This window comes from Silurus aristotelis (genome assembly GCF_946808225.1).
Source record: "Silurus aristotelis genome assembly, chromosome: 4".
Classification (NCBI taxonomy): Eukaryota; Metazoa; Chordata; class Actinopteri; order Siluriformes; family Siluridae; genus Silurus; species Silurus aristotelis.
The window spans coordinates 23,046,615-23,068,486 of NC_139577.1; the positions used below are offsets into that span (position 1 = coordinate 23,046,615).

Below are 21,872 nucleotides of genomic sequence, written 5' to 3' on the forward strand. Positions count from 1 at the left end.
TCTATCTATCTATCTATCTGTCTGTCTGTCTGTCTGTCTGTCTGTCTGTCTGTCTGTCTGTCTGTCTGTCTGTCTGTCTGTCTGTCTGTCTGTCTATCTATCTATCTATCTATCTATCTATCTATCTATCTATCTATCTATCTATCTATCTATCTATCTATCTATCTATATATATAATATATATATATATATAATATATATATATAATATATACGCGTAATTGTTAACTCGTGATTGTTTCTAATTTAATTGAACATTTCTATCTGTTCTAAATGTACCTTTATTTAATACTTTTCAAGTTTTCAATACTCTGACATGAACGTGGACAAATATGGATGCTTTATGCAAATGTGCATTTATTATTAGTGGAACCAGACTCAACATTAGGCATGAAGACAAAATATACTTGTAAATGTTTTAAAGTAATTATGGAGTTTTAAATTACGTAAATCATCGGGACACCAAACAGAACTTTTTCTATGTTTCCACACAGATGGTTTTATTTAGCAGATGTGTGCAGCATGGCGGATTTTCGGTGCCAGACTTGGCGCATCTGTGAAACAAATGTTTAGCAATTAAAAAAAAAAGGTTTTTATACTTTTTTATAGATCTTATACTGTTGTGTTGAGTTTTGATGAAATATTTGCAACCAAATGTCCCATATACCGACAATGTACCATTATATTTTTTTATTAAAAAAAATTATAATACAACAAAAAAAATACAAAAATAGTTTTTTGAACATCCCAGTCCACATTAAGTCCCCATTTGCTGTTATATTAACTTTTTCTTGTAAGATATTCCACTGGATATCTTACAAGTCAGTGTGGGTGCTCCAGTGTGCAGTCATCATTCCAATCTAGCCCATAGATGTTCAATAGGGTTGAGGTCAGTGCTCTATAGCAAATCACTCGAGATCAATATTCAATATTATTTGATTTAAAGCACAGAAAATCAATTGTAATCGAAATGCACCACTAGTATTTGGTGTCCATCGATGAAAAGAGAGCTCTTTGCCATCATGTATAAGACAGCATGCAACTCTCAGGACTATTACAAGCTAATGACAGGACTTCTATGTACATTTCTGGTCTAATATAAATAATAATAAAAAAAACATATATTTGGCTTAATTTCAGGGTTGTTTCGGTGTCCATATGGTATTTGTTAAAAAGTATAAAAAAAAAACTTTGAGTATAGTTCTTTTTAAAAAAAACATGCAGCAGATATTTAAGTTGGATTTCAGTAAAAAATGAACCAGGTCAAAAAGAATGAGAAGAGTGACAATTGGCCAAGTAATTAAGAGAGACCTCAGTGAGTTACAGAGGTATTTTTAGCCTTCCTTCACCGGAGACCCGTCTCTAATTAGCAGCAAATTAACTGTTGCTTAAAAGAGAGAAGGTGCAGACCTCAATTTGGAGGAAACCCCAGAGGAAGTAAGGCCTACTTCGGCACTCATTCTCTGTAGAGAGGCACTCTGTGGTGAGGAGAGCGACCCTGTATTCACAGCTGCTCAAGGTAACTGCTCTTCAGCACTGAAATGCTGCAACTGTTTTTTGAATGTACATATTAGTGCTTTTACTTCACATTTGCATTTATATTTATTCATCTGGAGAAATAGAATCTAAATACAGAACTGTAGGAGATAGAAGTGCTGCATAATTTTTTTTTTTTGTCCACTAACTGACCAGCTGCAAGTAAAAGCTAGACACTGCCACAGCTAAACACACTTACACACACCCTGAAACCAGATACATAAAGCCACAACATAAGGCCTGACTCAGTAGTGCTAAAAATCTAAAGCAGTCAGTCATGCTATGCATAAAGCTGACATATTCAAGAGTCAAGCAAGACAGTCAATATAACTGCAAGGCAGCTGCTTCTTTTGACAATATGCAACAATGAATGCATACATACAGTATAGTCAGTATATGAACTGAAGCGTTTTCGTGCCACAGTACAATTTTCGTTTAGCGACATCACTGTGGTGCTTTTGTGTATTTTTATTTTTTAATAGAAGAAACCATTTTTGAAATATAAACACACAAACTTTCATTAATTTAGCTTTTTTTTTAAATGATTTTTTGTGAAGGTGTATGGTCCCTTTCATTTCAGTGGAACCTTTCCATTGTACAAAAGCTTATTTGTAGTGGAAGTGTTTTTATTTAAATGTTTATTATTTTTTATTTTATTTTATTTTTACATTCAGTAACACTGGTCTGGAAGGAGAAAGCCTTGGAAATGAAAGTAGCTAAATTCTACCAGGATTTCATCACTAATAAAGGGAGATTATTTTCCAAGATACAGCTTTAGGTCTGAATTGCTTTAAAATAATTCTAAATTAGAAAGGGGGTGGGATTATGCTCTTTTCTTCAGAATGTGTAATAGCATTGAGTGGTGCCACACAAATCCTTATAAATGTTTTTTTTTTTTTTTAGCTTTTTATGAAAACCATTAACCTAACTTTCCATTAATTTAGTGATTTTATTTATGTAATATTTTCATGCTTTTTTCCATGAAAAACTGGCTGAATTTGGGTGGGTTAGTCCCATTGCTGTGTAGCTTCCCAAACTTTTAAGATACGATCTTAAAATTACAGTAATAAAGCTTATGAAATCTAATGTGAATCAGATAATCACAGAATACAAGCTTTAACATCAGATTAAACGAGAAGGTTCCATCTTTATTCGGTATCTAAACAGCGTTTTTCAGCTTGTCTCTTGTGAGCTGCAATAGGATCATCCCTGGAGAGATTGCAGCAGTAATTGGCAAGCATGGATAGACTCTATTTTCCTTGGTATCTTCTCTCCTCACCTGCGATATCCCAGTGGAATCTCTCCCCATTCTCATCACTCATTGCCCCACAGTTCAAACGGAAATAGTCTAAATCCGAGTGTAAGAAGTTAGCCAATTACGCAGATAATTTGCACGTGTAATGCAACAATAATGAGTGGCCAAACTTTTGCCCTGATACCCTATTTTGCATACAAAATACACAGGGAATTTTTTACCACTGCCGTCATACTGCACTAATGAGATGCAAATGTAAACTCTCAACAAATGTAGCAAATGTGCGTTGTTTACACAGTTTCGAGGCATCTTGGTTTCTGAAGGAAAATATCACGTGACTGTTTCTTGGAAATGTTCGGCAATGACACTTTCACAAGCCACTAAATGTAACTATGATGCGTAGATCTGGCCAAAGCAAATGTACTCTGCAATAAAAGAACAATCATTTACAATACATGACTTTACAATATATTACTATGAAGTGAAGATACATGTATAAACTTTGATGTGGTGCCATTTTCAGTATTTTACCGTGCTTTGCAGAGACGTTACGAGGTATCATGTTCATCAGACACCCCCTTACCTTGTAGTCAAATATACTCACCTGTGTATAGATAATTATAAATCTTTATCATGAAATATCTTGGAAACTTTAGCCAACCAGCACCTTTATCACCTGTTTTCTAATTCATCTAATCAAAAACTTGTATCTCTGTCGATAATTTCCCAAAATTTGTAGACCAGTGTAATCTCAGATCATATATATTTTTTAAAGCAGTTTATTTCATTTGACTAAAAAGGTTGAAACAGAGTGACAATTTAATCAACCAGTTTTTAATGTTAACACATTTTTTTTTAAGTGCAAAATATTTCATTTACAAAACTTGACCATTTATTGCTAATGTTAATTATATTTGGGTTCTTGCTTTAAAGTATGCACTGGATCATAAAAAGAAAAGAGTTCTCTTTAGTACCAGAAAAGATGATTTATGCCTTTCTTCTTTTAAGAACCATTTCCTATACAGTTATTTGGGTTTCCAAAAGAACGTTTGGTTCTTCTATTTCATTGCTGCAAAAACCTTTTGGTTCTTCTTGGCAGCTTGACTATTAAGAGCGTACAGGGACAGTTATTGTATCGAAAATATCTAAGTGCATTTAAGGATCGCTATAAAAGTGTTTTTAAATATTGGTAGTTATTACGCCAGTTTATTAATTGAGGTATATTTGCATTTTGTTTGAGGCTGTTGTTTCAGGTATTTTTTTCCCCACATGTCAAGCAATTTAATAAAGATTTCAGTCAAGATTAATGGGACTGTGTAAGACTTGAATGTTATGTGGTTAATTAGCGTATTTGTACAACATTTTAGAAACAGACATTATTTAGCACACAAACATTTTTTCACATTTTCAGCGTACACTTAATGGTAATGATACTGGTTGTGTGGAGGTAGATTACTGTTGAAATAGATGCAATATTTAGAAGCAGGAGCATCTCCAAACACTTTCTAAAATTCACACCTTTTTCACTTTGAGTGAGATGGCTGTAATTAAATGTCTTCTTCAATATTACTATGCTAAAACTCGAGCATCCAGGCGACTACTGAGTACTAATTAACATGGAGTTCTGTATCTTTTTCTGTTTTTTTTTTTTTTTTTTTTTAACAGAAATAAAAAAATTAAATGTAATTGTAAAGCCGCCAACTAAGTTGGAACTTCTAATTTCCATGGGATTCACTGTATACAGATGACTACAAACTCTACTTAGTTTACAAACCTTTTTTCTGCCTCTTACATCTAATAAGCAGCTTAGGAGTGATTTGTGATAGAAGAGTATCTTTAAGAGTGAAAGGGAAAGTTTATAGGACTGGTAAGACCTGCCATGTTTTATGGTTTAAAGACAGTGCCATTGAGTAAAAGACAGGAGGTGGAGCTGGAGGTAGCAGAGCTGAAGATGTTGAGGTTTTTTGTTGGGAGTGATGACAATGGACAGGATTAGAAATGAGTTTATTAGAGGGACAGCGCATGTAGGGTGTTTTGGAGACAAGGTGAGGGAGGCGAGATTAAGATGGTTGAGAATGCTGAGGATGGAGCCACCAGGAAGGAGGAAAAGAGGAAGGCCAAGGAGGAGGTTTATGGATGTGGTGATGGAAGACTTGCAGGTAGTTGGTTTGAAATAGGCAGATGTAGAGGACAGGTGGGTGTGGAGATGATCCGCTGTGGCGACCCCTAATAGGAGAAGCCGAAAGAAGAAGAAGAAGACGACGACATCTAATAAGCAGCTTGGTCTATTGAATAACGTGCTCTGTGCATAATGTCACTGGTGATTGACTGAGAGGGAGAGTGCATTTCACAATGACTCACTCTCCCAATTTATTTATTGTATGCATTCAGTCATTGTTCTCTGTAGTGTATTTAATGTGCAGTACACAATATAAGCCTTTCATTATACACTTTGTGCTCTGACTCCAGCTTCCTAACAAGCTGGAACATGTGATGAAAATGATTTAAATGATCTGTAATATAGGTGCCGAAAAAAAAAAAAAAATGCTTCTTTTTCTCTTCATGATACTCTCCTGCTACAGGTCACTCTCAGTTTTTATTGTATCGTGGTCGGGGATGGTCAGAGTAAATGAAGTGTAAATCGAAATGAATTGAGATTACTGTTCATCCCTAATAAAGATGGAAATATGTTTCTTATTGTTAGTTTAGGACCTTCATTGTTGGGGGAACCTCAATTGAAAGCAGGTGATCTTACGTATAATGTAAAAATCTTTGGTGTTAACTTTTATAAATTATTGTTCATTTAAGTTTGCTGTTAAGGTTATGCACAATATTATTTGTGTAGAGTAGATGGTGCTTTTGCAGTCTCTGGATTTATTGAAATTTACTTTAAAGATGTTTAAAAGTTCCATTTGACAGACGACTTGCTTTTAGATGTCTCTACTTTTTACTGAGTGTGTCCTTTATTTAGAGGAATTTTTATTTGTGAATAAGTGAGTACATCACCTGCAAATCAAAACTTCAATTTAGAAAAAAGACAAAGTATAGAATATGTATGCATACGTTACACTACAATATTTCCAGATATTAAAACTCAAGCAATGAGTGGGTGAACAAAAGCCTAACGTTTGTCATCCTGAAAAAAGTCTTGGCAAACCACAACGATTTTTCCGATTCAGTGTAATTGGATGGCTCACACTCATCTGAGTGTATTGTGCAACATAGCTATAGTTTTTTTGAAAACCCTGTGGGCTGGTAACTACAGACAAGGATCAGTATGAGACCCATATCCTGGGAAGAAGTGAAAGTTCTTGTAGTGTTGCGCGAGTGGGCGGCTAGTTGATAGTCCAGGGTTTGGGAAAACCTTGCACCATGTTTCTAATTTTGAAACACAATCGCTGTGCTGAGAGAGTTGTAGAAAGCATTCTGTGATTTAACATTATTTTATTTTGTCTTGAAATGCTGAGCTGTGCATTCAGTGAATCCAGATGTGTATCCAGGTTCTTTTTACACTGACACAAACATGTTGCACATATATCCAGGAGGAACACAAGTGGCATTTGTATCTGTAGTCTTTCTGTCCATATTTAGTGTACCCAATTTTAACTCTCACACACTCCGTCTTTCGGACCCTGACTAATAACAAGGTTGAGTTTTCATGTCCTTATATAGCTGTGCAATCTTGTGTGTGTGTGTGTGTGTGTGTGTGTGTGTGTTTGAAAGGGACAGAGAAAGAGAAAGAGTGAGAAAGGCGCTGTTCAGGCACCCCAGGGAATTGTATTGTCTTCCCTTCTGTTACTTTTTCCCTCTTTCAACATATTTACTACACAAACTGCAGTTCCTTTGCACATGGGAATATTTTTCTGGATCAAATCAGAGTTCTGAATCGAGTGTAGAAAGAGATTTTTTAGACTCACTAAGCTGGAGGTGCATTAGGCTACTTCTGAAATAAGTACAGGTTTGTTTTGGATTAAGTTAAAACAGTGAACAGTTTTAAAATTTAGTTGTAATAGAATATGCACAAAAATCAAAATTTGTACAACACAATTTTTACAAATTGGAGGGTTTGCGATTGCTGTTTTCAACAAGACTGCACAGTTGATTGTACGCCTGCCCTTGTTTCCCTAAATCTAAAATATTGGAAATGCTGGACTTTCCATGATGAAATCTTTATTATTATTTTTTTTTAATTGGAAAATCCTGAGCAATGTTGCACAACTCTCCCACTAAGAATTTAAGTCGAAGTGCTGTCTTAAGCCCTTGCTACAGACTCACGAGTAATCATGAGCAGAACTTGGACGATATGATGAACTCTTAAACAAGGAAAGATTCATCGAGGGTTCAGTAAGGGTTCTTATGATCAGTGGTTCTCAAAGCAGCTGTCAAGGCTACATTTTTGCATTCTCTCAATTTCCACAGGCCAAAAATTTGGACAATTTTCTTTTCTCTATGGTCTGGTTTAAGAAACACTGTTTTTGATTGTCAGATTTTTTTATACAGATCAACCTGCAACAGATTTAGCTTAAAAGAGAGAGAGCGAGAGAGCGAGAGAGCAAGAGAGCAAGAGAGCGAGAGAGAGAGAGAGAGAGAGAGATATAAAACATTATCGAGAGTGTAGTTTTTTAGTGATATCATTATTTCACAGTTCATTTAACATATTAAAAAAGATGAACAAATGTAAAAAAATAAGAAGGAAAACAAAAATTTAAATGTGATATTGTATTGTATTTTGGCTAATTGCCAGCCTTGGTGTATGCCACAATGTAAACAATAGACTTTTATACAGTTTAATTTGTATTTAACTATTGTATCAACTCAAACAGGCGACTTAATTAGCTGACTAGACTGTTAATTGATTTAAAACATGACTCCTGAATGACCTGCGTTATTCGGAGTTCCCTGACCCTGTTAATCTAGTGTAGTGTATTTTTACACACATGTACACACTCCTAGCAGGAATCAGAAGTTTTCTCTTCATAACCATGATCCATTAACATGGACTCTATATTCATGCTGGACAAAGTGTTTGTCAGGTTGAAGGTAAACATGATCTTGACTGAGAGTGTTGCATGTTTCTGTTTGTTCTTAGTTAAATTCATTCTACCTGCCATGTGTCGGTGTATACCCGAGATCTGATGCAGCACTGCTAAGTAACCTAACATTTATAATTTCAGTGTCTCATTGTTCTCTCTTTCCTGTTCCCTTTCCAGCCCGAAAACCTTCAGAAGACATGGCTGCGGGAGTTCTATCAGGTAAGCGTGGGCGTTGCTCTTCTACAGACCTTCTAAGGAGCTGAGTACCTGCAGGCCACTAAACTGAGTAATGGAACAAGGCCATGACCTCTACAGCCTAGTAGCCTAAGCTGACTGCAGTCAAGCTGTGCACACGTATGACACCATAGGTTGAAGTGCTAAACTCATGCCGATCATTGTAGTAGGGGCCTGAGAGACAAAGAGCTCAAATACGAGTGAGAGTTGTTTTTTGTTTTTTTTTGTGTATCAGAATGCAGCCAAAAGTGTGTCTGTTTTCAGATCGCACAGACAGCTGCTTCAGTTCACTCATATTGTTCAGACATGGGTACTAAATGCATTTTGCAGGTCCTCTCACACACACACACTCTCTCTCTCTCTCTCTCTCTCTCTCTCTCTCTCTCTCTCTCTCTCTCTCTCTCTCTCTCTCTTTCTCTCTCTCTCTCTCTCTCTCTCTCTCTCTCTCTTGCGCGCTCTCTTTCTCTCTCTCTCTCTCTCTCTCTCTCTCTCTCTCTCTCTCTCTCTCTCTTCTCCACACACATGCACACATACCGCCTTTGATCTGGCAGCAAGCGTTTGAAAAACCACAACTTTTTCCATTGCCTGCTGGGGGGAAGTTGGTTGCAAAAGAGAGTTGTGTATAAGTGTAACAGGATGATCTGATTCAAATAATCTACATTTGATTAAAGAAAAGTATAATTGTTTTTCTAACCTGCTACTCATAGAGTGCTTTTGGGTTGACATGTAAAATGAGGCTGACATTATTCCATACCATGACAATTAAATATTAAATACAATTATTTTTTGGTATTTTTTTATTATTTTAAGAGTTGACCATGTAAAATTATTATTATTATTGTTGTTTTTGTCATATTATATTATATAATAATATATCAGGGGTCCAGTAGAGTTTAGCTTGGGATTTGAGCTCACAGCCTTCTAAAGTCCAACATCTTAAACGCTGAGCCACCTCATGTTAACTGTTTACCATTTGAAACAGCAGCAGCTAATTATTTAGTTTGAGGGTGCATAAGGAAAGATTTGTCAAATGTTGGCGAGATTAGGCCTCTAACAGGTGGAATTGAGAGAGTTTTTTTTCCCCTTGAGACCACCCCACCTTCGGTTTTCACAAATGAACATAAAACTCCACCTCCAAATCTTACATTGGTTCAACTAGTGTTTTATTAGAGTTAGCAGTAGCAAGGACAGTTATTACTTCACTTTAAGATGCACAACTTTACAAAAATTGATAAATCAGCTCATCCTGATTTATGAGGATGTTCACATATATAAACACTGTCCTATTCTTTGTTTAGTTGCTTATATGCTGAACAGTTCCAAGATCCAGTATTTGCATGTTAGCATTATTTGCATTACTAGGTAAAAGATAGTCTGTTCAACTGCTTGAAAGCCAAGTTGTAACGTTATTAACTCTAAATTAACGATTTTATGGGCATGGTCATGAGTACAGTAGCAGTAGCTTTTAAACCCCCTCAAAAAAAATTTTATAAAAAAAAAAAAAAATTTCAATATATATATATATTTTTTGCTCATAGCGGGATTCTATTGCTGCCTTGTGTACTGACCAAATTTTAGACAGGGATGGGGCAAAATGAATAGGCATTGGGAATTTTCTATAATCTGACAAAAGGGCCATTTAAACACAACCAACATGAAGCCAGCATATACAGTGGGTACAGAAAGTATTCAGACCCCCTTAAATTTTTCACTCTTTTTTATTTTGCAGCCATTTGCTAAAATCATTTAAGTTCATTTTTTTTCCTCATTAATGTACACACAGCACCCTATATTGACAGAAAAACACAGAATTGTTGACACTGTTGCAGATTTATAAAAAAAAAAAAACTAAAATATCACATGGTCCTAAGTATTCAGACCCTTTGCTCAGTATTTAGTAGAAGCACCCTTTTGATCTAATACAGCCAGGAGTCTTTTTGGGAAGGCTGCCACAAGTTTTTCACACCTGGATTCAGGGATCCTCTGCCATTCCTCCTTGCAGATCCTATTCAGTTCTGTCAAGTTGGACGGTAAACGTTGGTGGACAGCTATTTTTAGGTCTTTTCAGAGATGCTCAATTGGGTTTAAGTCATTGCTTTGGCTGGGCCATTCAAGAACAGTCACGGAGTTGTTGTGAAGCCACTCCATCGTTATTTTAGCTGTGTGCTTAGGGTCATTGTCTTGTTGGAAGGTAAACCTTCAGCCCAGTCTGAGGTCCAAAGCACTCTGGAGAAGGTTTTCGTCCAGGATATCCCTGTGCTTGGCCGCATTCATCTTTCCCTTGATTGCAACCAGTCGTCCTGTCCCTGCAGCTGAAAAACACCCCCACAGCATGATGCTGCCACCACCATGCTTCATTGTTGAGACTGTACTGGACAGGTGATGAGCAGTGCCTGGTTTTCTCCACACATACCGCTTAGAATTAAGGCCAAAAAGTTCTATCTTGGTCTCATCAGACCAAAGAATCTTATTTCTCACCATCTTGGAGAACTCCATGCGGGTTTTCCATGTGTCCTGCACTGAGGAGAGGCTTTCGTCGGGCCACTCTGCTATAAAGCCCCACTGGTGAAGGGCTGCAGTGATGGTTGACTTTCTACAACTTTCTCCCATCTCCCGACTGCATCTCTGGAGCTCAGCCACAGTGATCTTTGGGTTCTTCTTTACCTCTCTCACCAAGGCTCTTCTCCCCCGATAGCTCAGTTTGGCCGGTCGGCCAGCTCTAGGAATGGTTCTGGTCGTCCCAAACGTCTTCCATTTGAGGATTATGGAGGCCACTGTGCTCTTAGGAACCTTAAGTGCAGCAAAAAAATTTTTGGAACCTTAGCCAGATCTGTGCCTTGCCACAATTCTGTCTCTGAGCTCTTCAGGCAGTTCCTTTGACCTTAATGATTCTCATTTGCTCTGACATGCATTGTGATCTGTAAGGTCTTATATAAACAGGTGTGTGGCTTTCCTAATCAAGTCCAATCAGTATAATCAAAAATTTCTGGACTCAAATGAAGGTTTAGAACCATCTCAAGGATGATCAGAAGAAATGGAGAGCACCTAAGTTAAATATATGAGTGTCACAGCAAAGGGTCTGAATACTTAGGACCATGTGATATTTCAGTTTTTCTTTTTTAATAAATCTGCAAAAAGGTCAACAATTCTGTGTTTTTCTGTCAGTATGGGGTGCTATGTGTACATTCATGAGGAAAAGAAATGAACTTAAATGATTTTAGCAAATGGCTGCAATATAACAAAGAGTGAAAAATTTAACGGGGTCTGAATACTTTCCGTACCCACTGTATATATTTTTTTTTATCATGCTATACTTAAATGTTTAGTTTATTTGTACTTTATACCAGAAAATGGTGTTTAAGTGTAGGCTTTAAGACAACAGGTAAAGCAGGTTTTCTTGATCTTTTTTGCTGCTTCACATCTGCATTAAACCATGTTTGTGAAAAAGGTGTGAAAGCAGATTCACAGCCCTCAATGGAGCTACACAGTGGTTAGCTCTAATTTGCTCTAGTGTTAAAGCTGTTCCTGGAAACCTTTTCTTTCTCTTCTGCCCTCACAGTGGTGCCAGATTATCATTTAAATGTAGCATCATGTATGACCAGTAAGTGAGACCACCACTGAGCAGATATCACAGATGTAACAGTGACACTAACATGGCGGTAGTATGGTCATATATGTGTGTGCGGTTGAGTGCATCAGGCTTAGTTTATGTTACTCTGCCTCAGAACTGAACTGCAGTGTATTCCTAATCTGGTCAGCTTCTCGGTTTTTCCAAGAAATAGCATAAATGGAAAGGTGTATCTAATAATCTAACGGCATTTGACTATATTCATACTCCAGACCCAGAGCTGTATAGCTGATGGATATACTAAGCTGAATAGAGGCCTGTATCTGCATGAGTGGGGTTTATCTTTCGAGTGCCAAGCTCAGTAATGACACAGGTGATTTCTGCAACAGAGCATTTGCATGTTATGAAAGGGAACATGTTTATGGCTGGTAACCTCAGTCACCACATTATTTACATGTCAAACACAATGAAATTTGTTTCCACTCTGTGTAAACTGGTTTTTGAATTTTAAGCTGATCTTATTAACTGGCTTAACAAGGGAAAAATCGCCACAGCTTGTTAAACTTGTTGAACTGTGCGCAAAGCAATAGACTCAAACACTCACATGACAAAACTAAATTAAGTCTACAATATTCTGATTATTCTGAAAGCAGAAATTAAATACATCACTCTGACATAACTGTGTGGTTCTGTGTCCTAGTGTTTTGCAGTTTGATTTTATTGTGGGTTTTCATACATTGTAAATTTGCTATATGGCATAATACTGTGTGACTGAATGAAAGCACTTTCAGCATGCTGTGGACAATTTAGATTTTTCATCAGTTTTCTTCTGTGGTTTGTATCATATTGCCAGGAAATGCTATAATATCTATTACTATTGTTGCTCCAAATTGCATTTTTACTTTGTTTTTGAATACCGTTTTTGTAAAAGAGATGTAATTCGCAATGCCGTATGTGAGAGACACAAAAACAGAGACATTGAATATGTTACAAATATTATATCCAGATATAAAAACACCGAAATGCACCGAAATGAAAATTCTTGGCCGAAACCGAAAACGAAAAAAGAGGAAAGCAAGGCCGAAAACCGAAACACGAAAGAAATTATGCCAATTATTATTACCATTGCATTTATGGCTATGACTGTGTACTAATCTTACTAAAAGCAGGGCAATAAAATTTTTGTTTCAAAGAATAAATCAATTACAAATTATGAAAATATTTATTTATAGCACATTGATGCACAGGATAAAATGAATTAAAATTCAAACTTAAATGTTTAACTTAAATGCACTCATGTGTACATTAAATAATAATGTACAGGCCCTCTGGCCTGCTGAAAGGTTGTAAAATTAAATATGTTCTTTCATAAAAACAAAGTGCATTCAGAACAAGTGCAACTGCTTAAAGATACAACAATACAACAATATCACTGGGAAACTTCCTTGCCTTTTAAAAAACGTCCACCACAGACGGAGTGCGCATGCTCGGAAGGGTTTTGCTTTTCTGTGCCGCGTTTCTCTCATATTCAGCATAGCGATCGGGATGTTTGGATTTCAGGTGATAAATTAAACCCGACGTGAAGAAAGTCTTTGCAGACGCACCCCCTCTTGAAATTTCGGCATTACATGTTTTGCAAATCGCTATCCGTGGGTCTTTCTCAGATATACTGAAATACGTCCACACCGCAGACATGTTGCTTCAGACATTGCACGTGCAGGCAGCGGTTTCTGTTTGCGTCATCACAACAAACTGTTTCGGCCGTGTTTTTTCGGTGATCAAAGTCTTTCGGCCGGAAACCGAAAATGCACTTTTGGGCTATTTTCGGCCGAAAATTTCCGGTGGGCGAATATTTCCGGTGGCCGAATATTCGGTGCATCCCTAATAAAAACACTACCCTGTATCAAATATAAGGACCAGAGACAATTCTGATTAATAGTAATAAAAAGCTAATATGCTTTTACTAGGAAATCTAAATATGTCTATACAAATGTTGTATTAAATGAACTCTCAGTAAAACTATACTATCAGATGAGTAGATTTCCAGTACATTATCTCAGGGCTGCTCTGTGTTATAATGGTCCTAATGTCCTAATGATGCAATCTAAGACACCGCTTTCTATGATTGGTGTATTAGAGCACCCTGCAGATTGTTGGGTTTCGAAACAGCATCACTTCCAACGTAAAAGAGATGTGGTTAGTGTTCATATTAAATAGATATAGATGCATTTGAAAAACGAATGCCTTTTGCAAGGAAAGGACAATATGGTGTAAAAGTGAGAGAAGCAGTGGTATCTGGGAGCAGTTTTTCTGAGACTGTTAGAGCAAGTCAGATGTTGTTTTTTTCCATAGACATGCGCTAATCTGACTGTTAAGCAAAGGAAAGGTCAATTCACCAATGCAGAGCTCCTGTTTTCTGCCTCATTGTTCCTTACCAGTTGCAAAGCAAAACCCTAGTCAGTATGCCAGATGCTGTACTAACAACCAGAACAAAACAAAACAAAATTTCTGTGCTAAAAACACATCAAGAAGCCTCTGATAATAGAATGATAAAAGTATGTAAAGGGTTCATCTGCTTATGTAGGCTTCTTTTGCCATTATACATATAGTCAGTTCTGTTTTTATTAAGAGTGTTAATTAAAGCAAAAAAGCTACAGGCACAAAAGTCAGTGTTTGGCAACTTTCAATATTATAGCCTTTTCCTGTTAAAGACAGTGGTTCTTGGCCGTATTCACTAGAGAGTACACAAACCAGTGTAAATATACCTGTGTCTCTTAAGAACTGTAGCTTGTGGGGACAGGCTGTTTACTGTTGTCAGGACTGTATAAATTGTCTGCTTTTTTAACCGCTGAAATAAGCCGCTTCTTTTAAAAACATTGAACAAGACAATGAGCTGAATGTAAAAGGGTTACGAGCTGTTCACACAGCCAGATTTTAGTCTGTAGTGATAGATTATTTTGACTAAAAGGGCAACTACATGTAATTATCCAAGATAAATGCTTGGTAAATGTGGTCTTATAAAGACATTGTATTTTCACAGACGCCAGTAAGTCCATAAAAACGTTCTCTATTGTTATTGGGAAACATGTACATTGATTGGGTTCTAACAAGAGAGAGCGAGAGGGAGAGAGAAACACTTCAGTGGAATTATCGCAGCTTCTGTTGAATTGAGTTTAGAGTCAGTCTGCATCTCTTTTTATCAGCTCTTATCTCTCTGTATATGTGTGCACGTGCATGTTCGTGTTGGTTGAATCCGATTAAATTATTTTTTAAGAAGTATTTTGTCTCAAGGGACACTAAGTGACAGCTATTCCTAAACTCGCACACATGGAGATATGTAAACAAAGAAATGACTGAGAAGGCTGTAATTATGAAAGTGATAATCATCACAACAAATGTGGCAGTGCGGTCACTTTAGTTTAGATAATATGGAAAACCTTTTTGTTTACTTTGGATCAAGTAGCTTAGTGTCCTCAGACACATCCACCATCTGTGTGTGTGTGTGTGTGTGTGTGTGTGTGTGTGTGTGTGTGTGTGTGTGTGTGTGTATGCGTGCATGCACACTAAAACTGCCCCGAGACAAAATAAATACAGTTTTGCTCCTGGAGCCGCTGTGCCTCTACTGATAGATTCTGCTTTTCCAATTCCTTACTGTTTTCCTGATGCTTGGACTTATAGCTTGTCTTTACCAGTCTAATAGCCAACACTAGCATATTTTCGAGTCTAATAGCTAACACTAGCATATTTACCAGTCTAATAGCTAACACTAGCATATTTACCAGTCTAATAGCTAACACTAGCATATTTACCAGTCTAATAGCCAACACTAGCATATTTTCCAGTCTAATAGCTAACACTAGCATATTTACCAGTCTAATAGCTAACACTAGCATATTTTCCAGTCTAATAGCTAACACTAGCATATTTTCCAGTCTAATAGCTAACACTAGCATATTTTCCAGTCTAATAGCTAACACTAGCATATTTACCAGTCTAATAGCCAACACTAGCATATTTACCAGTCTACATCTACATTTACATTTGCGGCATTTGCAGACGCCTTGTCCAGAGTGACATACAAAAGTGCTAGCAATAAATATATATATATTGGTACACTAGATTACAAATTTAAGTAAAATCAGCCTACAATTTTGGTGTTTTTTTCCTTTTCCCCCCTCTCAAAGCATATCATATTTCACAGTCTAATATCCTACACTATTTTTTTCACCAGTTTAATAGCTAACGCTAGCATATTTCCTAGTCGAGTATACAGTAGCATTTTTTACAAGTCTAATAGCTAACACTAGCATATTAACCACTCTGATAGCTAACGTTAGCACTGTTTTTAGTCTCCTAACTGAGAGTTGAATAGCTAACAAATCTTTCTAAACTATCAAAGTGTGTATGTGGAGCAGTAGAGTAAATTGTAGGTTACTATAATGTTCATTGCATAATGCAAAATCCATTCAAATCACTTTGTTTAGGTCATAAATAAATAAATAAAAAACCTGTGATGAGATTTGGAAAGTGTGCAGTAATACTGTGTGTGTGTGTGTGTGTGTGTGTGTGTGTGTGTGTGTGTGTGTATGTGTGTGTCTGCGTGCCCTACAGAGAGATCAGGGAAGGCTTGCTCTTACTAGGCTTCACAAGCATGACGTCATGGAAATCTCACAATTGGTCTCTCTCTCTCTCTCTCTCTCTCTCTCTCTCTCTCTCTCTCTCTCTCTCTCTCTCTCTCTCTCTCTCTCTCTCTCTCTCTCTCTCACACTCTCTTTCTCTGTGTTGATGAGAACACCATAGGTGACTGCTGAATCTCTAAACTATGATCTTGCAGCGAGTGTATTTTTTGGTTATAAAATTTTCTCGTTAGCTCAGCTTATGTACGCAGCTCAGATACAGAACGTTAGGTGCAGGAAGAAATGTAAAAAGAAGTTTTTTTCCTCATCAGTACCTTTTGCAAAACTGGATGCCTATGGTCCCTGAATGCAGTTAATCAGAGATGAAGGCATGCATTTTGCCCCTGGTTACATTACATGAAGGTGCACAGCACACTTATAAAGATCGTCTTTGTGATAAAGCATCTTAGTTTTTCCATTCATGCATGAGGCTGAAGCTAGATATGCGGTTGATATAAGGTCAGAGAACGATGTCGTTTTTGATGTGCTACCAAATAGAGCTTTTCCGCTGGAGGAAGCAGCTCGGCTCAGCAAATTACTCATGATGCTGCACGTTGTAGCTATTTCCACTGGCAAGTGAATCAATCTGTGTTAGTAACAATGCTGAATTATACCCCTTTTGCCCAGGTACCATGTTGGGGATGCTTAGATATACAGTTCCGTTAAGACCGTCAAAACCACTGGACGACTGCTTTAAAACTGGTATCCCATAACATTTTATTGTAACAAAGATATATATTTTACTAGTTTTTACTTCAGCAAAAATGTTTCAAGTGCTTAAAGACAGTATTAAGTCTGATGGTATTTTGGATAAAGGTGTCTGCCATATGCCATATATCTGCTTCCATGGTTCTCAAAATGGATTCAGAGTCAGCAGGTCCACAATTGTCTAATTGTGTTACAGTGGTGTCACTCACTACCCGACAAGGTCAGAGTTATAAAGCCTCTAAATTGGATTTAAATAACAAATGAAAATGGATTTCGTTCAGAAATGAAAAAAGGTTCTTGTAGTTCTTTTAATTAAAAGTGTCCCTGGCTGTGAAATGTTTGAGATTGCTTAGTTTCGACCATTAAATCATAACAGAATTGAATGATCGGGAATAATAATAGTAATCAGCATAAACATTTTCAGTACTGTGTAATTGTAATTGTGAAATGTTCTCTTTCAATATTTTTCTTTATTGATTTATTGTTAATTTATCGGTAGAAGAATGCTGAGGATGGAGCCGCCAGGAAGGAGGAAAAGAGAAAGACCAAGGAGGAGGTTTATGGATGTGGTGAAGGAAGACATGCAGGTAGTTGGGTTGAAAGAGGCAGATGTAGAGGACAGGTGGGTGTGGAGACGGATGATCCGCTGTGGCAACGCCTAATGGGAGAAGCCGAAAAAAGAAGAAGAATTGACTTTTTTTTTTTTATTATTGTTGAGGTTCAATTTAAAAAAACGTTTATCGTACACGAAGCGTAACTGTACAAAAGAAAAACAAAAGCAACAAAGAAAACTGCTAAAAATGTTTGCAAGAGCGACCTGGATGTATTTGCATGGACGCATTTTTACAGTGTTTGTGCAAAGTGGAATAATGGATAAAAGTTTAACATATGAAAATGTCATACACATAGGAAATACACAAACTACAGAATGTCCCAATATTCTTAATACAACAGGGGACTATGTATGCCTGCATTATTTCGGTTGTCCCTTTGTCAGTAAATGTTGTCCCCGTGTTCCTGTGCATGTTTACTTCTTGGGTTGGTCTGCAGAATTTCCCGTCTTTAAGGTTTGCAGTAGATCACATGTTGTTCTTGCCTAAAGACATTCCTAATGCCTATTTAAAAACGAGCAAACAGAGAATATTACAAAAATATATGACCAATAGCTGTTGTTTCATGTATGCATGGAGACGTACAAATAGCAGTGATAAATAATAATCAAATAAATAAATCTAACTAACATTAATAAAACAGTAAAGGTTATCTTTATTATGTTTATGAAGATTATGAATTTGCTAATGAAGTGTTATTTAACATTGGTGTATTCAAGTACATATCCTGTAATATGCGCATATTTAGTGTATAAGGAGGAAGGTAGATTTGGAAGTGGTAAAGGGGGGTATTTGTTTGAGTCCTGTCCTTGACATCCTGGGATTACAGAGTCTCATTAATCTGTGCCCGATGCTCTGGTACCATTTACTAGAGTGAGAAATTAAGACTTTTCAGCAGAATATATTGCATCTTTTATCTACTGATATTAGGGGTAGGGCATATTAGAGACTCAAAGCACTTTTGTAAGTCGCTCTGGATAAGGACGTCCGCTAAATGCTGCAAATGTAAATGTAAATATGATGTGAATTTTTTTTTTATTAGAATTAATTTTTCTTCTAATTTCTATAATTTCTTTATTAATAAGCTAATAATATAACTACATTTTGTAACATCTTGTAAACCACATACAGTGATTTATCACAACATTAATATTATATTATCATATAATTTAACCTGAGAGTAATCTGTTAGGCTATTTGTTGTGAATACACACTCATCTCTGTTTGTCTCTGTGTGTTTGTGCACACGTGTAGTGTAGTGGCACATAGTTTCATATTATATGTATTAAAAATGGTTCGATGTGCATTTAGTTTGTATTATTTCATGATTGAGATTTAGATCTTTATCTGCTCAGGTCAACACACACACACACACACACACACACACACACACACACACACACACACACACACACACACACACACACACACACACACACACACACAGATTTACATTCACGGATTTTAATATATTTAGGGGTATATGCAGAGGGAGCTTGAATCCAGAGTGAATGTTTTGATCCCTTTGATGATCAGAGAAAACTAAGTTGCGTCACGATGAGTGACAGAACTCTTGCTGTTACGCAAATGTAAATTTTGACACCCTGAGCAAGAAAAAAAATGGCCTTGGGCTGGTGTAATTTGTCATTGTTGCAATTCAGGTCTGGGTTACAATGACACGGAGGTGGGGTTTAAGCTACTCATTAGTTTAGGAATGCAGACGTTATTTAATATAAATGAGTGAACATGTTATGGGTGTGACTGATAATCAAATCTAGTGTTTTTTTTTGTACAGTGACGCTTCGTGTATGATAAAGTTATTTTTTATATTGAACCTCGACAATTAAATAAAAATGTGTAATTAACAATAAATAAATTCTTCTTCTTCATCATCTTTCGGCTGCTCCCATTAGGGGTCGCCACAGCGGAGCATCTGTTTCCAAACAACTCTGTCCTATACATCTGTACCAAACCAACTACCTGCATGTCTTCCCTCACCACATCCATAAACCTCCTTCCTGGAGGCTTCATCCTCAGCATTGTACCAAACCAACTACCTGCATGTCTTCCCTCACCACATCCATAAACCTCCTTCCTAGAGGCTTCATCCTCAGCATTCTTTTACTGATATACCCCATGTCCCCCCTCTGCACATGTCCAAACCATCTCAATTGCGCTTCTCTTACTTCCACCCCAAAATGTCATACGTGCGCAGTCCCTGTAATAAACTTGTTTCTAATCCTGTCCATCCTCGTCACTCCCAATGAAAACCTTAATATCTTCAGCTCTGCTACCTCCAGCTCCACCTCCTGTCTTTTACTAAATGCCACTGTCTCTAAACCATACAACATCGCAGGTTTAACCACAGTCCTATAAACTTTCCCATCCACCTTCTCCACCTCTTCTCCCTGCAACCGCATCACTCCACTGCCCTCCCTCTCATTCACACACATGTACTCTGTCTTACTCCTACTGACTTTTATTCCGCTTCTCTCCAGCGTGTACCTACACCCCTCCAGGCTCTTCTCAACCTGTTTCCTACTCTCACCACAAATCACAATATCATCCACAATAATCAAAGTCCACGGAGACTCCTGTCTGACCTCGTCCGTCAACCTGTCCATCACCACTGCAAACAGGAAAGGGCTCAGAGCTGATCCTTGATGCAGTCCAACCTCCACCTTGAACCAGTCTGTTGTTCCTACTGCACACTTCACTGCTGTCACACTGTCCTCATACATGTCCTGCACCACCCTCACATATCTACACTGAAACTAATGAACTTTACACAGGCTTTAACGACAGCGTCTGTTACACGGGTGAAATATGTTGTGGCTCCTTTAAGAGCAGAGCGGCATTTTGGGATAGCCTTCCGCCGCATTTTTCCGCTATTACTGCATGTGTGCAAGACCGAGGAATATGTCCTTATTATTTTCTGATGCTAATTTCTAAGTTTCTTTGACTAACCCGTAACGCTGTTGCCAAGAAAAATAAAAAAGCACGAGTTTTGGAAACCTGTCTGTGCTCATATGATTTCTGTTGTAAATGGATTTAGCAAGCTCTCCCATGACCCTGACTCAATGCGTTACAACGGCTTGTATCTAAACAGTAGCCTACCAAGAAAGTCATTGTTCACTGTCTTCCTCCTTCCTTTCACAACTATTTCTCTCGGGAGTTTTTCTTTTTGGCATCGTCGTGCGTTTAAAAAAAAACTTTTCTTCTCCCGATGCCATGCAGCTCAGAACACAGATGAGGTGCGTTTTTTCGTTTACGTTCGGAAATGTCATTGGTCTAATGTTATGGGGCTCAGTTTTTTGGCTTGAATTTTGTGAAACCGGGAAAAACCCAGGAAAAAATTCATAAATAAGCCGCTTCGTTGTTTAAGCAAAGCGGCTCAAAGCGTGCGAAAAAAGTAGCTCCTTATAGTCCGAAAAATACGGTAAATCAACAAACACACAATGCAACTCCTTCTGACCTTCTATATACTTCTCAGTCAACACCCTCAAAGCAAATAATGCTTCTGTGGTGCTTTTTCTCGGCATGAAACAATACTGTTGGTCACAGATGGTCACCTCTTCTCTCAGCCTGGCTTCCACTACTCTTTCACATGACTTCATGCTGTGACTGATCAACTTTATTCCCCTGTAGTTACTGCAGGTCTGCACATCTCCCTTATTCTTAAAAACCAGTACCAGCTCACTCATTCTTCATTCCTCAGGCATCCTCTCAGCTTCCAAAATCTTGTAAAAACCCCATTGCCATCTCTGCTTAACAACATGCTTCTACTTTCATCTGGTCCAACCGACTTTCCACTCTTCATCCTCCTCGCTGCTTTCACTTCCTCCTTATTAATCCTATCCACTTCCTGCTTCACCATCTCCACATCATCCACCTTTTTCTCTCTCATTTTTAGTCAACACATTTCCATCTATATCCTTTATTGCTCCAACTTGCAGCACATCCTTCCCAGCTCGTTCCCTCTGCCTGGCCAATCGCTACAAATCCTTTGCTCCTTGCTTAGTGTCCAACTTCTCATACAGCTCCTCATATGCCTTTTCCTTTTCTTTTGCCACATCCCTCTTCACCTGCTGCTGCATCTCCTTGTACTCCTACCTACCTAGCTTTGCTACCTTATAGCTTCAGATTTTTTAGTTAGATCCTGAGATCAAGTTACTATATTTGTGCAGTTGTGCATGTTATTATTATATTACTGTGGGTTTCCTCTGTGTTCAGTGGGTTTCTTCTATCTCTT

At 37.5% G+C, this 21,872-nt stretch overlaps 1 protein-coding gene across 1 annotated transcript in view; it reads left to right on the forward strand.

Annotated features, from left to right (window-relative positions):
• The window catches only part of inpp5a (inositol polyphosphate-5-phosphatase A), a 150,578-nt gene that overhangs the window by 31,069 nt on the left and 97,637 nt on the right, over window positions 1-21,872 (forward strand). The window contains exon 2 of the mRNA XM_083538441.1: window positions 8,001-8,042. Coding sequence (XP_083394567.1) covers window positions 8,001-8,042 — 42 coding nt within the window. The remainder of the gene's footprint in view (window positions 1-8,000; window positions 8,043-21,872) is intronic.